The sequence below is a fragment of the Narcine bancroftii genome, chromosome 5 (genome assembly GCF_036971445.1).
Source record: "Narcine bancroftii isolate sNarBan1 chromosome 5, sNarBan1.hap1, whole genome shotgun sequence".
Taxonomy (NCBI): domain Eukaryota; kingdom Metazoa; phylum Chordata; class Chondrichthyes; order Torpediniformes; family Narcinidae; genus Narcine; species Narcine bancroftii.
This window is the reverse complement of record NC_091473.1, coordinates 143884438-143898613: the sequence shown is the minus strand read 5'-3', so window position 1 is coordinate 143898613 and position 14176 is coordinate 143884438. Positions and strand designations below refer to the sequence as shown.

At 46.1% G+C, this 14176-nt stretch overlaps 1 protein-coding gene across 1 annotated transcript in view; it reads right to left on the bottom strand.

Moving 5' to 3' along the window:
* miga1 (mitoguardin 1) overlaps positions 1–11286 on the bottom strand; it is a 149317-nt gene extending 138031 nt beyond the window's left edge. Inside the window, exons 1-6 of the mRNA XM_069942388.1 lie at positions 11160–11286; positions 10881–11104; positions 10291–10413; positions 8513–8544; positions 7245–7368; positions 6350–6554 (exon numbers count right to left, since the gene is read on the bottom strand). Of these exons, the coding sequence (XP_069798489.1) occupies positions 6350–6554; positions 7245–7368; positions 8513–8544; positions 10291–10413; positions 10881–11104; positions 11160–11286 (835 nt within the window). The remainder of the gene's footprint in view (positions 1–6349; positions 6555–7244; positions 7369–8512; positions 8545–10290; positions 10414–10880; positions 11105–11159) is intronic.
* Between the last annotated feature and the right edge of the window lie 2890 nt (positions 11287–14176).

Genomic DNA, 14176 nt, shown 5'->3' with positions numbered 1-14176 from the left:
CTTCAAAGGAGGTTGCTGCCCGCCAAACTGTGAGGCGCCAAGATGCACGGTTTGAGGTGAGATCAGCCCACTGGCAGTGGTCAATGTGGCAGGCACCAAGAGATTTCTTTAGGCAGTCCTTGTACCTCTTCTTTGGTGCACCTCTGTCACGGTGGCCAGTGGAGAGCTCGCCATATAACACGATCTTGGGAAGGCGATGGTCCTCCATTTTTTATTACGCTGTCTTGAATCAGCAACCTGGATTGTGATCAAGTCAAGCAAGTTCAAATCCCAGTCTAGCTGGGGAACTAACATGAGAGTAATTCAATAAAGCTGGAATGTTATAAAAGTAAAATTGGCAAAGATGACCATCAAATTATTGGATCATTGAAAATCATCTCATTCACTAAAACATTCTTGGCTCGGGTGACATATGATTAGATTATTGAAAATGAAACCACCTCATTCATTAAATCACCGTTGAGCAAAGGAAATCCTGGGAAATTATCCCATACCAAACTGTTGACTGTCCATTTCTTTCCATGGACACTGCCTGGCCTGCTGAGTCTTTCCAGCTTCTCTTTGGTTGGTTAAATCATGATCGGCGCCTCCTGCTGAGGATATCCTGTCTCCAACTTTCAAACACAGCTGTATGGACAATACATGGTTGCTTTCTGATTCTACAACGCAGCAAATATAGACAATGTCCAAGAATCTAGGCCAACCCAGCAGAACGTTTCACTGAGAGTCTATAGGTCAATGGTTCTCAATCTTTTTCTCTCCTCTCACATACCACTTTGTATTCCCTTTGCCATTGGTTCCCTGTGATTAGTAAGGGATTGCTTAAGGTGGTGTGTGGGTGGAAAGAAAAAGTTTGAAAACTACTGTTTTAATCGTCCCTCATTGACTCGTTATGTGCACGGTTTCAGAACTCCAAAGGAAATGGGCCAATGACAATTTTTTTCAAGCCAAATTTTTCACTAACAATTGGGTCTAGAGCAGTGATTCTCAACCTTCCCTTCCCACTTACCTACCACTTTAAGCAATCCCTTACTAATCACAGAGCAGCGATGGCACAGGGATTACTTAAAGTGGGATGTGAATGGAAAGAAAAAGGTGGAGAACCACCACTGCAGGTGAAAATCCCCTCTCTAGATTGCAAGTCGTGTTTGTGGCGATCTTTAGGCTTTGCACGTTGATGGAGATCTAACTTATGACAGAGAGTGATCCCGGACCATGTTTACTGTGAACTCCTGTGAGAGGTGTGTTGAGATTAATATACTTTGAAGTCACTGAAATTCACACTTCATCCTGGGGAAGCTATCTCTGACAGCACAGTGCCAGATTGTGAGAATATGCTTGAACCCAAATGCAGTCAGAGCTCGGAAACCCTTTAATAAAGAATTGGTGGCTAAAGCACAAATTTATAGGGTGCTTCAGGCTACTTAACCTTCCCCAATGCTCAATTCAGGACTGAAAGTGATCTGCTTTCTGTGCCATCTGCCAGTGATGACAGAGGACCTCCCAAGAGACAGATAATGACTGAACTTGCAAGTAATTATAAGACAAGAACAAGCCATTTGTTTCAAAAACATCCACCCCTATTCCCACTATCGCTCCCCAATTTACATCAGTGGTTCTCAACCTTTTTCTTTCCACTCACATCCCACTTTAAGTAATCCCTGTGCCATTGGTGCCCTGTGATCAGTAAGGGATGGCTTAAGGTGGGATGTGGGTGGGAAGGGAAGGTGGAGAATCACTGCTCTCGACCCAATTGTTACTGAAATATTTTGCTTGAGAAAAATGGTCATTGGCCCATTTCCTTTGGAGATCTGAAACCATGCACATAACGAGTCAATGAGGGACGATCAAAACAGTGGTTTTCAAACTTTTTCTATCCACCCACATCTCACCTTAAGCAATCCTTTACTAATCACAGAGCACCGATGCTTAACGTGGAATGTGGGTAGAAAGAAAAGGGTTGAGAACCCCTGGTTCACACCTTCGCCCTCTCCCAATCTTGCCTTTTCCTCCAGGTACAGGGCCAACTGCTTCCCACGTCACCTTACACCATTTGTTACAATGATCATCTGTTCAACAACACCGCAGATTCAAAGTTCAGTGCCAGAGGAGGCTCTTTCCCTGAATGGGTGTTAAACGTAGGTCCAATCTGAGTGGGAGAGATTCAGAACAATTACCTGAAAAAACCCCACAAATGCTGGAGAAACTGAGGAGTCAAATAGTGCCTTTATGTAGCCAACGTTTCGGGCTTGAGCCCCTCATCGTTGGTGATGTATCTTTACTTTTTCTACATAAATGTATTGCATGACCTGATGAGTTTCTCGTAACCATCGTGTCAACGGAATCCTGTGTTTTACCGCAGAACGATGACCTGATAACCCGATTCATAAATGCGCCCAACCAGCAGTGCTAAAGTGCATCAGTCCCTTCATTACACCATGCAGTTTGTGGCATTTTACTGAGCTCAAATGGCAGTGACGACAGTTCCAAGATACTTTTATGGGCAGCACATCGGTTAAGGCCGCCTGAAGTCATAAATGTGGAATGGAAATGGAAATGCTCTCTTTCTCTCTGCAACCAACGCAAACATTTGGGCAGTGAAAACCCTTCAAATACGCTCTCCGAACATGAATTATTGAAGTTCAGAAAGATCTCTGGAACCGCTGGCAAGTGCTCTTTGGCAGACATTTCTGTGATGCGTAATTAAAATTTCAGTCAAGCACAGACAAAGAAAGTTAACATTTTTTAAAAACTGCAATTGTTTAGAGGCTAAAAACTGATTCATGGTGACAAAAAAACTCAACCCAAGATATTAATTTGAGCATTAGCCTTCATGAAATGTCATGAACCGCAGGTCACAATGGGTATGAACTGATGGCTCAGTTGTGAGGGCCTTGGTGAGACTACAGATGGGATTCTATTTCTGCCAAGGCACCTCAAGAAGGAACGTTGAATAGAGCTCACTAAAAGAATAAAGGCAAGGTCGATTCCCAAAGACACCCAAGATATTCTGATAATTATATTGATGACGTGATTCAAGCGTGGCAAACGGCTGTATTCCTGATTACCTGGCTCCGCACCGTCCTGTGACACCCCCTCCCTTTTAAAAAGCCCGGGTCGCAGCACGGGAGGAGGCCCCTGTCCACTATGAAGAAAAGCCTGTAGATCAGCGACTCTGTCTCAGCTTCTCGAGTTATTTACTGCACTTCAGTAAGTACTTCTTTGGAAGGAGAATCCAAAATAGACAGGATCATCTTCAAATTAGATCAAATACATTTGAAAATCAAAGCTAGAATTCTTTCTCGTTTAGTGAAAGAAAAGATTGCACAAGTCTCCTCCAAAAGAAAGACGTTGAGTGAAATTCACAGATTTTAGTTAAAAGTAACATTTTTTTTTAAATTTACCAGATGTGATGTTGGTGCAAGAGCAGCAGAGATTGTCCGTGCTTACTGAGCAACATCAAAAGGGAAGTTAAATGCAAACCCACAATTGGGTCTGGAGTCACACATGGGCCAGGATTAGTGAGCCACCATTTTAATGGGCTGAACTTTTTTTAGTTTCCATTTACCAATTTATTAAATTCCATAACTTTAACTGTGCCACTGCCCATGGTAGGATACAAATGAAAGTCGCGCAATCAATAAACCAGACGACAAGATACGAGTCCGGTTAAACAAAGAAACCTGTTGACACTGGGCTTGAGTGCAGACCATAAAAGGTGCTGGAGAAACTCCACAGGTCAGGCGGGATCTATAGGAAGGGAATGGCGACCAACTGTTTGGGCCTGAGCCCTTCGTCAGGTATGACTCATTCACCATGCTCTATGCAGCAGACAGCAATGCAGAGACGGGCACCTGTTATCTCATAAACTGACCGAAGATAAAAATAGGATGTAAAAAGAAATAGAATCAGGTGAGGGGGTTGGGTGAAGAATTGTGAGAAGAGCCTCAAGCAAATCTTATTAGGATCATGTCAATTTTAGACCAAATGGCTGAAAACTTTGGCAAACTTCTCCAGGTGTGTGGTAGAAAGAGTACTGATCAGCTGTATCTCGGCCTGGCAGGGGGCACCAAATATCTCTGAGTGGAAAGCTCTGCAAAAGGTAGTGGATAGAACATTGTACATCACAGGCAAAACCCTGCAAAACCTCCACCTGCTCCAATAAGGAGGTCTTCTCGCATTCGAAAACAACCCTAGAGGCTCCACTATTCATAAACATCTCATTATGTTCTGATCACGTGATAGTTGCTAGTCTTGTTTTGGCTACGTCAGTAAATTCTTAATGCCATATATTTGAGCGTTTTATGTTATGCTTACAGTAGAATTGCTTGTTCACTTCATTGTTACCTTAGAAGTTGGTCTTTTAATATTAACCCAACTTCTGCCGGGGGGGAGACTGTGACGAATCTGGGTCATGCTGCCAGTCTTTCGCTGTGTTTAGTCTGCTCTCCTGACATTGGATGTGTATAATCTTTACCATTAAAGACACTTCCCTTGGCTATAACTGTGTATGCACCCATTATCATATTACTAAGTTTCTACTAATAAAAGCCATGATTTCTGGTTAACTACACAGCTTTCGGTTTCTTCATTAACTGGCACTTCACCATCAAGAAAACCTACTTGGAATGCAGCCGTCGGAGAGCAGCAGCAATCATCAAGGATCCACACCACCCAGGATGTGCTCTGTTCTCACTGCTGCCATCAGGGAAGGGACCTGGATGCTGCACCTCGTATCACCATGTTCGGGAATAGTTTTTTCTTCTTTGGCTTGGCTTCGCGGACGAAGACTTATGGAGGGGTAATGTCCATGTCAGCTGCAGGCTCGTTTGTGGCTGACAAGTCCGATGCGGGACAGGCAGACACGGTTGCAGCGGTGGCAAGGGAAAATTGGTGGGTTGGGGTTGGGTGTTGGGTTTTTCCTCCTTTGTCTTTTGTCAGTGAGGTGGGCTCTGGGGTCTTCTTCAAAGGAGGTTGCTGCCCGCCGAACTGTGAGGCGCCAACAAGCACGGTTTGAGGCGATATCAGCCCACTGGCGGTGGTCAATGTGGCAGGCACCAAGAGCTTTCTTTAGGCAGTCCTTGTACCTCTTCTTTAGTGCACCTCTGTCTTGGTGGCCAGTGGAGAGCTCGCCATATAACACGATCTTGGGAAGGCGATGGTCCTCCATTCTGGAGACGTGACCTACCCAGCGCTTCCTAAACAACAAACTCAGAGATTCATTGAAGATTTCTTACTTTACTCTTTATTTATTACTGTTACAGAGTATATGGAAATGGTTCTGGGAGATCAATTGTGAAAGAATTGCTGGGTTTTAGGGTTCTCTGGGCTCGTAACATTTTATGGGTACTCGTCCGTTCGATTTGAAAATTCGAGTTTTTGTGATTTATTTGTTTTTTTATTCCCCAAGCTAATTTAAAGCTTGTGTGTGGAAAAACTACAGCAATGGATGTTGATAAATTTTTTGCCACAACCATCACCTGCAGAGCTGCAGAGCAAGAGAAAAGAGGAATTGGTGGTAATTTCTTAGGCATTAAAACTGACTGAAGTCAAGCACTGGATGAGGAAAATATAAATACAGAGGAACATAGTGAAATATTATGTAGGTGAGGGAAAATTTGTTGAGAAAGACTTGGAAGGATAAATCTGTTGAGTTGCTTTTGGGATTGGAGAAATTGAGGATGGAAGAAGAAAGAGAGAAACGTAAATTTGAGTTGAGGAGACCACAATACGAGGCTGACCAAGCTGAAAAACAAAGAAGAGGCTGAAAGGCACAGTTTGTTTAGATTTCTTTCTTTATTTACCAGTGATAAGTAGAAATTCCATCTGGCCCGCAGGAAAAAGAATCTCAGGGTTGTTCATGAGGTCATGTAGGTGCTCTGACAATAAATCAGAACTCTGAACGTCTATGTGCAAGAGCCTTGTGATTTAATGATCTAGCATCCAGAAGTAAAAATCTACAGTAAAACTGCAGAGCCGGCAAATCTTAAAATAAAACTGAAAATGCTCAGGAGGTCAGAATGTGGGAAGAGAAGCAGAGTTAATGTTTCAGGTCGAAGATCCTTGATCAGTACTGGGACAGATGGTCAGCACTGAACATCACTGAACCAAATGGCACCCGTGGGTGCAGGAAGCACCAAAGTGAGAAAGCAATGGTGAGGAAGGGTAAGAATCCAAACGGGAGGACATTTTTATGTATTATTACAACAAAAGGAAACTTGCACTTTGAACCTTGCTTGTCCTTTTACCTCTATAAACCACCAATATATAACTAGAAAACATTACCAATGTCGGAAGGTGTGTGACGGAATCAACTGATAAAACTAAGAAAATAAAAGTTTTCTCTTACCTTTTTCTGATGCTGCTGTCCTGGAAAATTCCGGAATAAAAAGCTCTTGCTCCCATGGCAACAGCACCTTCACGTCCTCCTCTTCCTCCTCTTTCCACTTCTTCTTCCCTCGCTTTCGCTTCAATTGATGGGCCAAAATAGCAAAGGACGTAACCCCCACCACTGAGATCACGAAGAGTTTCCGCGCAAGAGGTGAGAGCTTCACCTAATGCAGGTGGGAGGAAGGAGAAAAGAATGTGGGATTTCGCTTGATAATATATCACAGCCAATGTCCATAACTGGTTTGGACAACCAAAGGAACTGCTCACACTAACCACCAGAGACTCTCATAATCACTAAACAATATTTATTTCTATGTATGAATACTTGTTCTGCACATGTAATGTTTGTCGACATATTTTGCACTGAGGACCCGAAAACACTGTTTCATCGGGTTGTATTTGTGCAATCAAAGGACAATCAATACGTTTGCAGGTGACACGGTTAGTGCAACACTTTTACAGCGACCGGGGTTCAAATCCCACGCTGTCTGTAAGGAGTTTGTATGTTCTTCCAGTGTCTGTGTGGGTTTCCCCCAAGGGCTTTGGTGTCCTCCCACTGTTTGAAATGTACCAAGGCTGTAGATTAATTGGGTGGATCGTGGGCCGAAATGGCCTGTTACCATGCTGTAAATTAAACACTGCCATTCAATGTCACTGATGCAATGACTGGTAAACAGGGAAGGACATTAAGGAATGAGAGGAAGAGATGTTAATACACTGGGGACTCCTGATATCATTCCCCTATCACATATAATAGTGGCTTCAACGGATTTATCATCCCTCTGGAACTTCCACCACCTCTCCCTGCCCCACTGTCCCAAGTTCCTCCATCAATCTAAATGAGCGTCGTAAACCTGACCCCCTGTCCCGACGCTTGGGAATGCATCTTCTGTGTAAATTTCTGACATGGTTCTTCGGGACATTTGCAAATCCTGGCCAGTCACCTGCTCCACAAAGAAGTTACACGGTAGAGGGGTTCTGAGCAAGGTACACGAGAGATAAAACTGGAGCTAGCAAGGGTGGCACGGTTAGCACAAAGCTGTTACAACGCCAGCGACCCTGGTTCAAATCCAGCGCTGCCTGCGAGGTGTTTGTACATTCTCCAATTGTCTGCATGGGTTTTCTCCAGGGACTCCGGTTTCCTCCCACCCTTCAAATCGTACAGGGGGGGGGGGGTCATTGGTTAATTGGGTATAATTGAGCACAGGATCAGGAGCCAGTGGGCCTGGTACCATTATGTATGTCTAAACTTATTGCTTTCCATATCAATCCCAAACACTGAAATCCACCCCCAAAATTTTTTTACTAACCAACTTCAGGCCCATGTGACCAGGCATTTGATCCCACTTTCTAAAATCATGTCTCGTTATTATTTGTCCGGTTGAACTGCGAACAACCTTAGGAAGCAGCTCTGCAATAAAATGTCAACATAAATGCATTCAATAAAGGTCAGAGTATGACATTGAGAAATGAGATGAGGAAATATTTCTTCACTGAAATAATGGTGACCTTCTGGAATTTGCCATCAGAGAATTGCCATCTTGGGGCCAAGTTGCTGAATATATTTATAGTGAGGTGGATAAACTGATAAATGCAAAACGTCTAATGCGGAGAATATTGGAATACAGCCTCCAGAAAGATGATCAGCTCTGACTGTTTGGAATGGCAGAGAAGACTGAAGAGTTGAAAGGCCTCCTATTGTCTCTATAATGGCATATGATAGAGTCAAATGCAGCACTGAATTCCCATCTTGAATTGCCCTCAAGAAGGTGGAGGGGAGCTGCCTTAAACCAAAGCAATCCTTTACAGGGAAGATGGGAAGAGAGGTCCAGGATTTTGACATCACAGTGAAGGCAAATATTTGCAAATGAGATCATCCAGATCACACTTTTGTCCCAGCACGTTAACCCTTTGGACTCCGTGTCCCCGTTTTCAGGGGTTACCAACAAGCACATATACTCCGTGTCCCGGTTTTCAGGGGTTACCAACAAGCACTTATACTCCGTGTCCCCGTTTTATGGGACTGGTTTTATACCCAACCAGTGGCTGGTCCGTACTTGTGTTCGTACTGTAGTTTATCCATTGACCCAGTCCAGAGTATATACAGTACAACTCCGATTACCTGAAATCGGATTCTCCAAAATCCTTGGTCATCTGAATTTTTAAAAAATTTCGGTTAAGTGAGAATATCTGAAATCCTCATTTATCCGAAACTTTTTCGGAGCAAAACTGACTCCCTGCGGCAGCAGTAGCAGACCTTGGGCACCCGGCACCAGCAGCAGCGAACCTCGGGCACCCGGCGCCAGTGAGGACTTCAAGTTCCCGGACAAGAGCGGAACCCTCGGGCTCCCAACACTAGCGGGGCCGTGGTGGGGAAGTGTCGGTGATCGGCAGTGGCCAGCAATTTTTTTTGGTGAGAACGAAACTTTATTTTAATGCTTATCTTTTTGTTTGTTGCGGCGTAAACACAGTTACAAGTGATTTGCTACTGGAGTGTTTTCTCCGAAAAAAAAGTTTATGCGAAATGGGCCTGGTCCCAACCTCTTCAGATAAAAGGTTAAAAATGGCCAGAGTTCAAAGGTTTAATTATCAGGGCTTTATCTAACAAATTTCTAATACCACCTCCTACCCCTGCTGAAGTTTCTTGCTGCTGAAGGCAAAATATCTTCAAATTAGGGCAAACACATTTCAAATTTAAAGTTGGGAATCTTCTTTTTGTCAAATAAAAGATTGTAGACGTCCCTGCCAAAATCAAGTGGACAGAGACTTGAATGAAATCCACAGATTTATTTTTATTTACCAGATGTTGGTCCAAGTCCAGTGGTTACTGGGCACCATCAAAAGGAACCCACAACTGGGTTGTAGTCACACATAGGCCAAGATTAGCGAGCCGCCAATACGGGGCTGACTCTTCAATTACAAATGTATTCAATTCCATACGTTTCACAATTTCACTGCCCCTAGTGGGATAAAACCAAAAGTTACGTTATCAGTCCACCAGACCAAGGGCACGGGTCCAGTTAAACAAGAAAACCTGCCAGAATACAGGATGGAGATCGAGAGATTGGTTGGGTGGCACCACGTCGCCAAGATTTGTTTTGCACCTAGTCGCGCGCCCTCCTCTGATGGGAGGATCAAGAGCTATGGGGTGCTGTCCCAAGACCATGACCACACGACACATGACTGGGGTGGGGAGGAACGTCCTAGGTGCATGAAAGTCACCATCTCAGAGTCGATAAACACATTCACAATAAATATCCAGACTGTACGGGTATCAGGCTGAAGTGCGCTACCTCAGAGCTACAGAGATCCAGGTTCAGTCCTGAGTTCTGCAGCTGCCTGTGCGGAGTGTCACATTCTCTCAGTGATTGTACGCGGCGGGAGAAGTGGGGGGGGGGGGGGGGGTGGTCCTCTGGTTTCCTCCCTAATCACAAGGACGTGTGCGTATGTCAACTGGTGCAGCAAAGTGACAAAGGAACCAAAGTGTGGCATTGGTAGATGGGACAGGGTGGAACTCGTGGGGAGCTAGTAATGGACTCCATGATCTACTTTGGGGTAGGAAGCAAGAAAAGTTATGAACACCAATTAGGAAAATGGAATTAAGACCAATAATCTCATTGAATGGCAGAAGTTCAAAGTGTTTGTTACTTTCATGGAACATTACACCACAGTCCAGGCCATTCAGCCCACAATGTTATGCCAACTTACTCCACAATCTAAAACTTCCCTACTTCACACCCACAACTCTCTATTTTTCTTAAATCCATGCGCCTCTCTGAAAGTCTTTTATCTGTCCCTACTGTACCAGCCTGCACCCCACCACTCCTGGCAAATCAGTCCAGGTACTCACCGTTTGGTGTACTAGCCCCTGACATCGCCCCTAAACATTCCTCCTCTCACCTCATACAGATGTCCTCTGGTATATGCTACAGTCACCCCGGGGAATAGGCACAGGCTGTCCACCCTATCTATGGCTCCCATAACCTTGTGGACCTCCATTAAATCAGCACTCATCCTTCTTTGCTCGAAAGCAAAAAGCCCTCACTCTGTTAACCCTGCATCATAAGACACATTCTCCAATCTAGGCCACATCCTGGTAAATCTCCTCTGCATCCTCCCCAAAGCTTCTACATCAGTGGTTCTCAACCTTTTTCCTTCCACTCGCATACAACTTTAAGTATTCCCTATGCCATCTGTGATTAGTTCTTCTTTTCTTTGGCTTGGCTTCGCGGACGAATATTTATGGAGGGGTTGAATTGTCCCTCATTGACTCGTTATGTGCACGGTTTCAGAACTCCAAAGGAAATGGGCCAATGACAATTTTTCTCAAGCCAAATATTTCAGTTGCAATTGGGTCTAGAACAGTGGTTTTCAAACTTTTTCTTTTCACTCACATATCACCTTAAGCAATCCCTTACTAATCACAGATGGCAAAGGGAATAAAAGTGGTATGTGAGTGGAAAGAAAAAGGTTGAGAACCACTGTTTTACATCCTTTCTGTAACGAGGCGACCAGAACTGAACGCTATTTTCCAACTGTGGTTTAACCAGAGTTTTGTTCACCATTACTTCACAATTCTTGAACTCAATCCCCTGACCAACAAAGGCCAGCATGCCATAAGCCTTCTTAACTACTCCATCAGCCTGCACGGCAACCTTGAGAGATCTATGGCTTTGGACCACAAGGTCCGTCTCCCCTTCAACACTTAAGAATTCTGCGATTAACCATGAACACCTTCAAGTTCAAAATAATTGTTCCCTTCTGTTTACCTGTACTCTCCTGCTTCTCAAAGGTTCCTTTTATTGTCATGTAATTGTATATCAAAACGTACAGGGGTTGCAGGTTATTTGGGCAGTATGGGCTCGTGGGATGGAAGGGCCTGTTACCATGCTGCATGTCTACATTTTAATTTAATTGAAAATATAAATATTGTAGCAGCCCCACACAGTAAATGGCTGTCGAACACAACAACCGGGTAGACAGCACGCATGATGAGACGCCCACTTCCATAGGCTGCAGGAATAGCTGTCGAATCAACCAATCATCCCAGTGGATCACAGGGGGTCCAATCCAGGTCCACGCATCCAGGAGAGCCAATCAGCAGCTGGCCTCACTCAAGCCACACCCCAGTGAGTATACAGCTGGCCGCCTACAAAAGGCAATGCTGCAGCCCAATACAGCCAGTGTCGATTACACTCCCTTGGTGTGGGAGTCTTCTTTCAACCTCGAACTATAACCGTAGCGACCCCGCTCCAATATACAGTACAACTCCGATTATCCAAAATGGTCAGGACTGGGCCCATTTCGGATAAAGGGTTTTATTTTTCCAGAGAAGTGGTCATTTTTTAAAAACAGCCCAGTAGCAACGCAGCAACGAGGCTTTGTAAGCATTAAAATAATGTTCAATTCTCACCAAAGAATCTGGCCACTTCCAATCACCAAAACCAACCCAGCGGGCCCCATTCGTGCTAGCAGCCTGAGATCCACGCTGCCATCAGAAGCCTGAGGTCCACGCTGCCATCAGAAGCCTGAGGTCCACGCTGCCATCAGAAGCCTGAGGTCCACGCTGCCATCAGAAGCCTGAGGTCCACGCTGCCATCAGAAGCCTGAGGTCCACGCTGCCATCAGAAGCCTGAGGTCCACGCTGCCATCAGAAGCCTGAGGTCCACGCTGCCATCAGAAGCCTGAGGTCCACGCTGCCATCAGAAGCCTGAGGTCCACGCTGCCATCAGAAGCCTGAGGTCCACGCTGCCATCAGAAGCCTGAGGTCCACACTGCCATCAGAAGCCTGAGGTCCACACTGCCATCAGAAGCCTGAGGTCCACACTGCCATCAGAAGCCTGAGGTCCACACTGCCATCAGAAGCCTGAGGTCCACACTGCCATCAGAAGCCTGAGGTCCACACTGCCATCAGAAGCCTGAGGTCCACACTGCCATCAGAAGCCTGAGGTCCACACTGCCATCAGAAGCCTGAGGTCCACACTGCCATCAGAAGCCTGAGGTCCACACTGCCATCAGAAGCCTGAGGTCCACACTGCCATCAGAAGCCTGAGGTCCACACTGCCATCAGAAGCCTGAGGTCCACACTGCCATCAGAAGCCTGAGGTCCACACTGCCATCAGAAGCCTGAGGTCCACACTGCCATCAGAAGCCTGAGGTCCACACTGCCATCAGAAGCCTGAGGTCCACACTGCCATCAGAAGCCTGAGGTCCACACTGCCATCAGAAGCCTGAGGTCCACACTGCCATCAGAAGCCTGAGGTCCACACTGCCATCAGAAGCCTGAGGTCCACACTGCCATCAGAAGCCTGAGGTCCACACTGCCATCAGAAGCCTGAGGTCCACACTGCCATCAGAAGCCTGAGGTCCACACTGCCATCAGAAGCCTGAGGTCCACACTGCCATCAGAAGCCTGAGGTCCACACTGCCATCAGAAGCCTGAGGTCCACACTGCCATCAGAAGCCTGAGGTCCACACTGCCATCAGAAGCCTGAGGTCCACACTGCCATCAGAAGCCTGAGGTCCACACTGCCATCAGAAGCCTGAGGTCCACACTGCCATCAGAAGCCTGAGGTCCACACTGCCATCAGAAGCCTGAGGTCCACACTGCCATCAGAAGCCTGAGGTCCACACTGCCATCAGAAGCCTGAGGTCCACACTGCCATCAGAAGCCTGAGGTCCACACTGCCATCAGAAGCCTGAGGTCCACACTGCCATCAGAAGCCTGAGGTCCACACTGCCATCAGAAGCCTGAGGTCCACACTGCCATCAGAAACCTGAGGTCCACACTGCCATCAGAAGCCTGAGGTCCACACTGCCATCAGAAGCCTGAGGTACACTGCTGCCATCAGAAGCCTGAGGTCCACACTGCCATCAGAAGCCTGAGGTCCACTGCTGCTGCCAACAGCCCAACATCCCCGGTCAGTTCAGATAAATGAGGATTTCTGATGTATTTTGGATATCTCTCATCCAAAAAAATAATAATTTTGGATAATTGAGGATTTTGGAGAATCGGAGTTGTATGTCCACAATATACTTCAACTTTCGTCTGTCGTAAGGCAAACAAAGAGTTGCTATGAGCATTCCCCTGCGCCCCTAACAATAATGAGAGCAAAAGGGAGGGTCTAGAGTCACTGAGTGTCCAAGGATTCTCATGATGATATGCCAACACACATTGAGGCTCCGGCAGTCTCTGCAGCCACCGGCTCCCGATCAAACCACCAGCGACCCGAGCTCCAGATCCAAACCTCAAACACGATCAGGAAGCTGTTCAGAAGCCTTTCTTGCCCTCAGAGCTCTTTCGAATCTTGGTTCCCATATCTGGTTCCCACCAGCCAGTCTCCGGCATCCTGCAGCCTGTGTGGATCCTTCAGCCGCTGGGCCCCTTGCTGGCCTGCTGCTGTGGTCACCATCCTGAAGGGTCGTCCCCTATGCTACTCCTTCTCAGTGTGGGGGGGGGGGGGTGGGAGGCCTGTTATCCTTTGTTTCTGCTTCCCCCAGTGTCTGGGACCTGCATGTTATCCAGCACAGACACCGCCACCTTGGGCACAGACCTCCATGGTCGCAGGACTTAAAAAACATTGTCTTCTCCTTTAATAGGCCATTAAGGCCTGTATTAAAGCCATCATCATTAGGGCAGGCAGTAGGACCCTGCAGAGCATTGTTGTGTCTTCACTCCCCACATCCGCTGCTGCTCCAGTTTTCCAGCATTTGTTAACTTCTGTGAGATTGACCAGTTTTGACAAAACCCCCTTTTTTCTGTCACGGGTGCTGAGCGTTCTGCCTT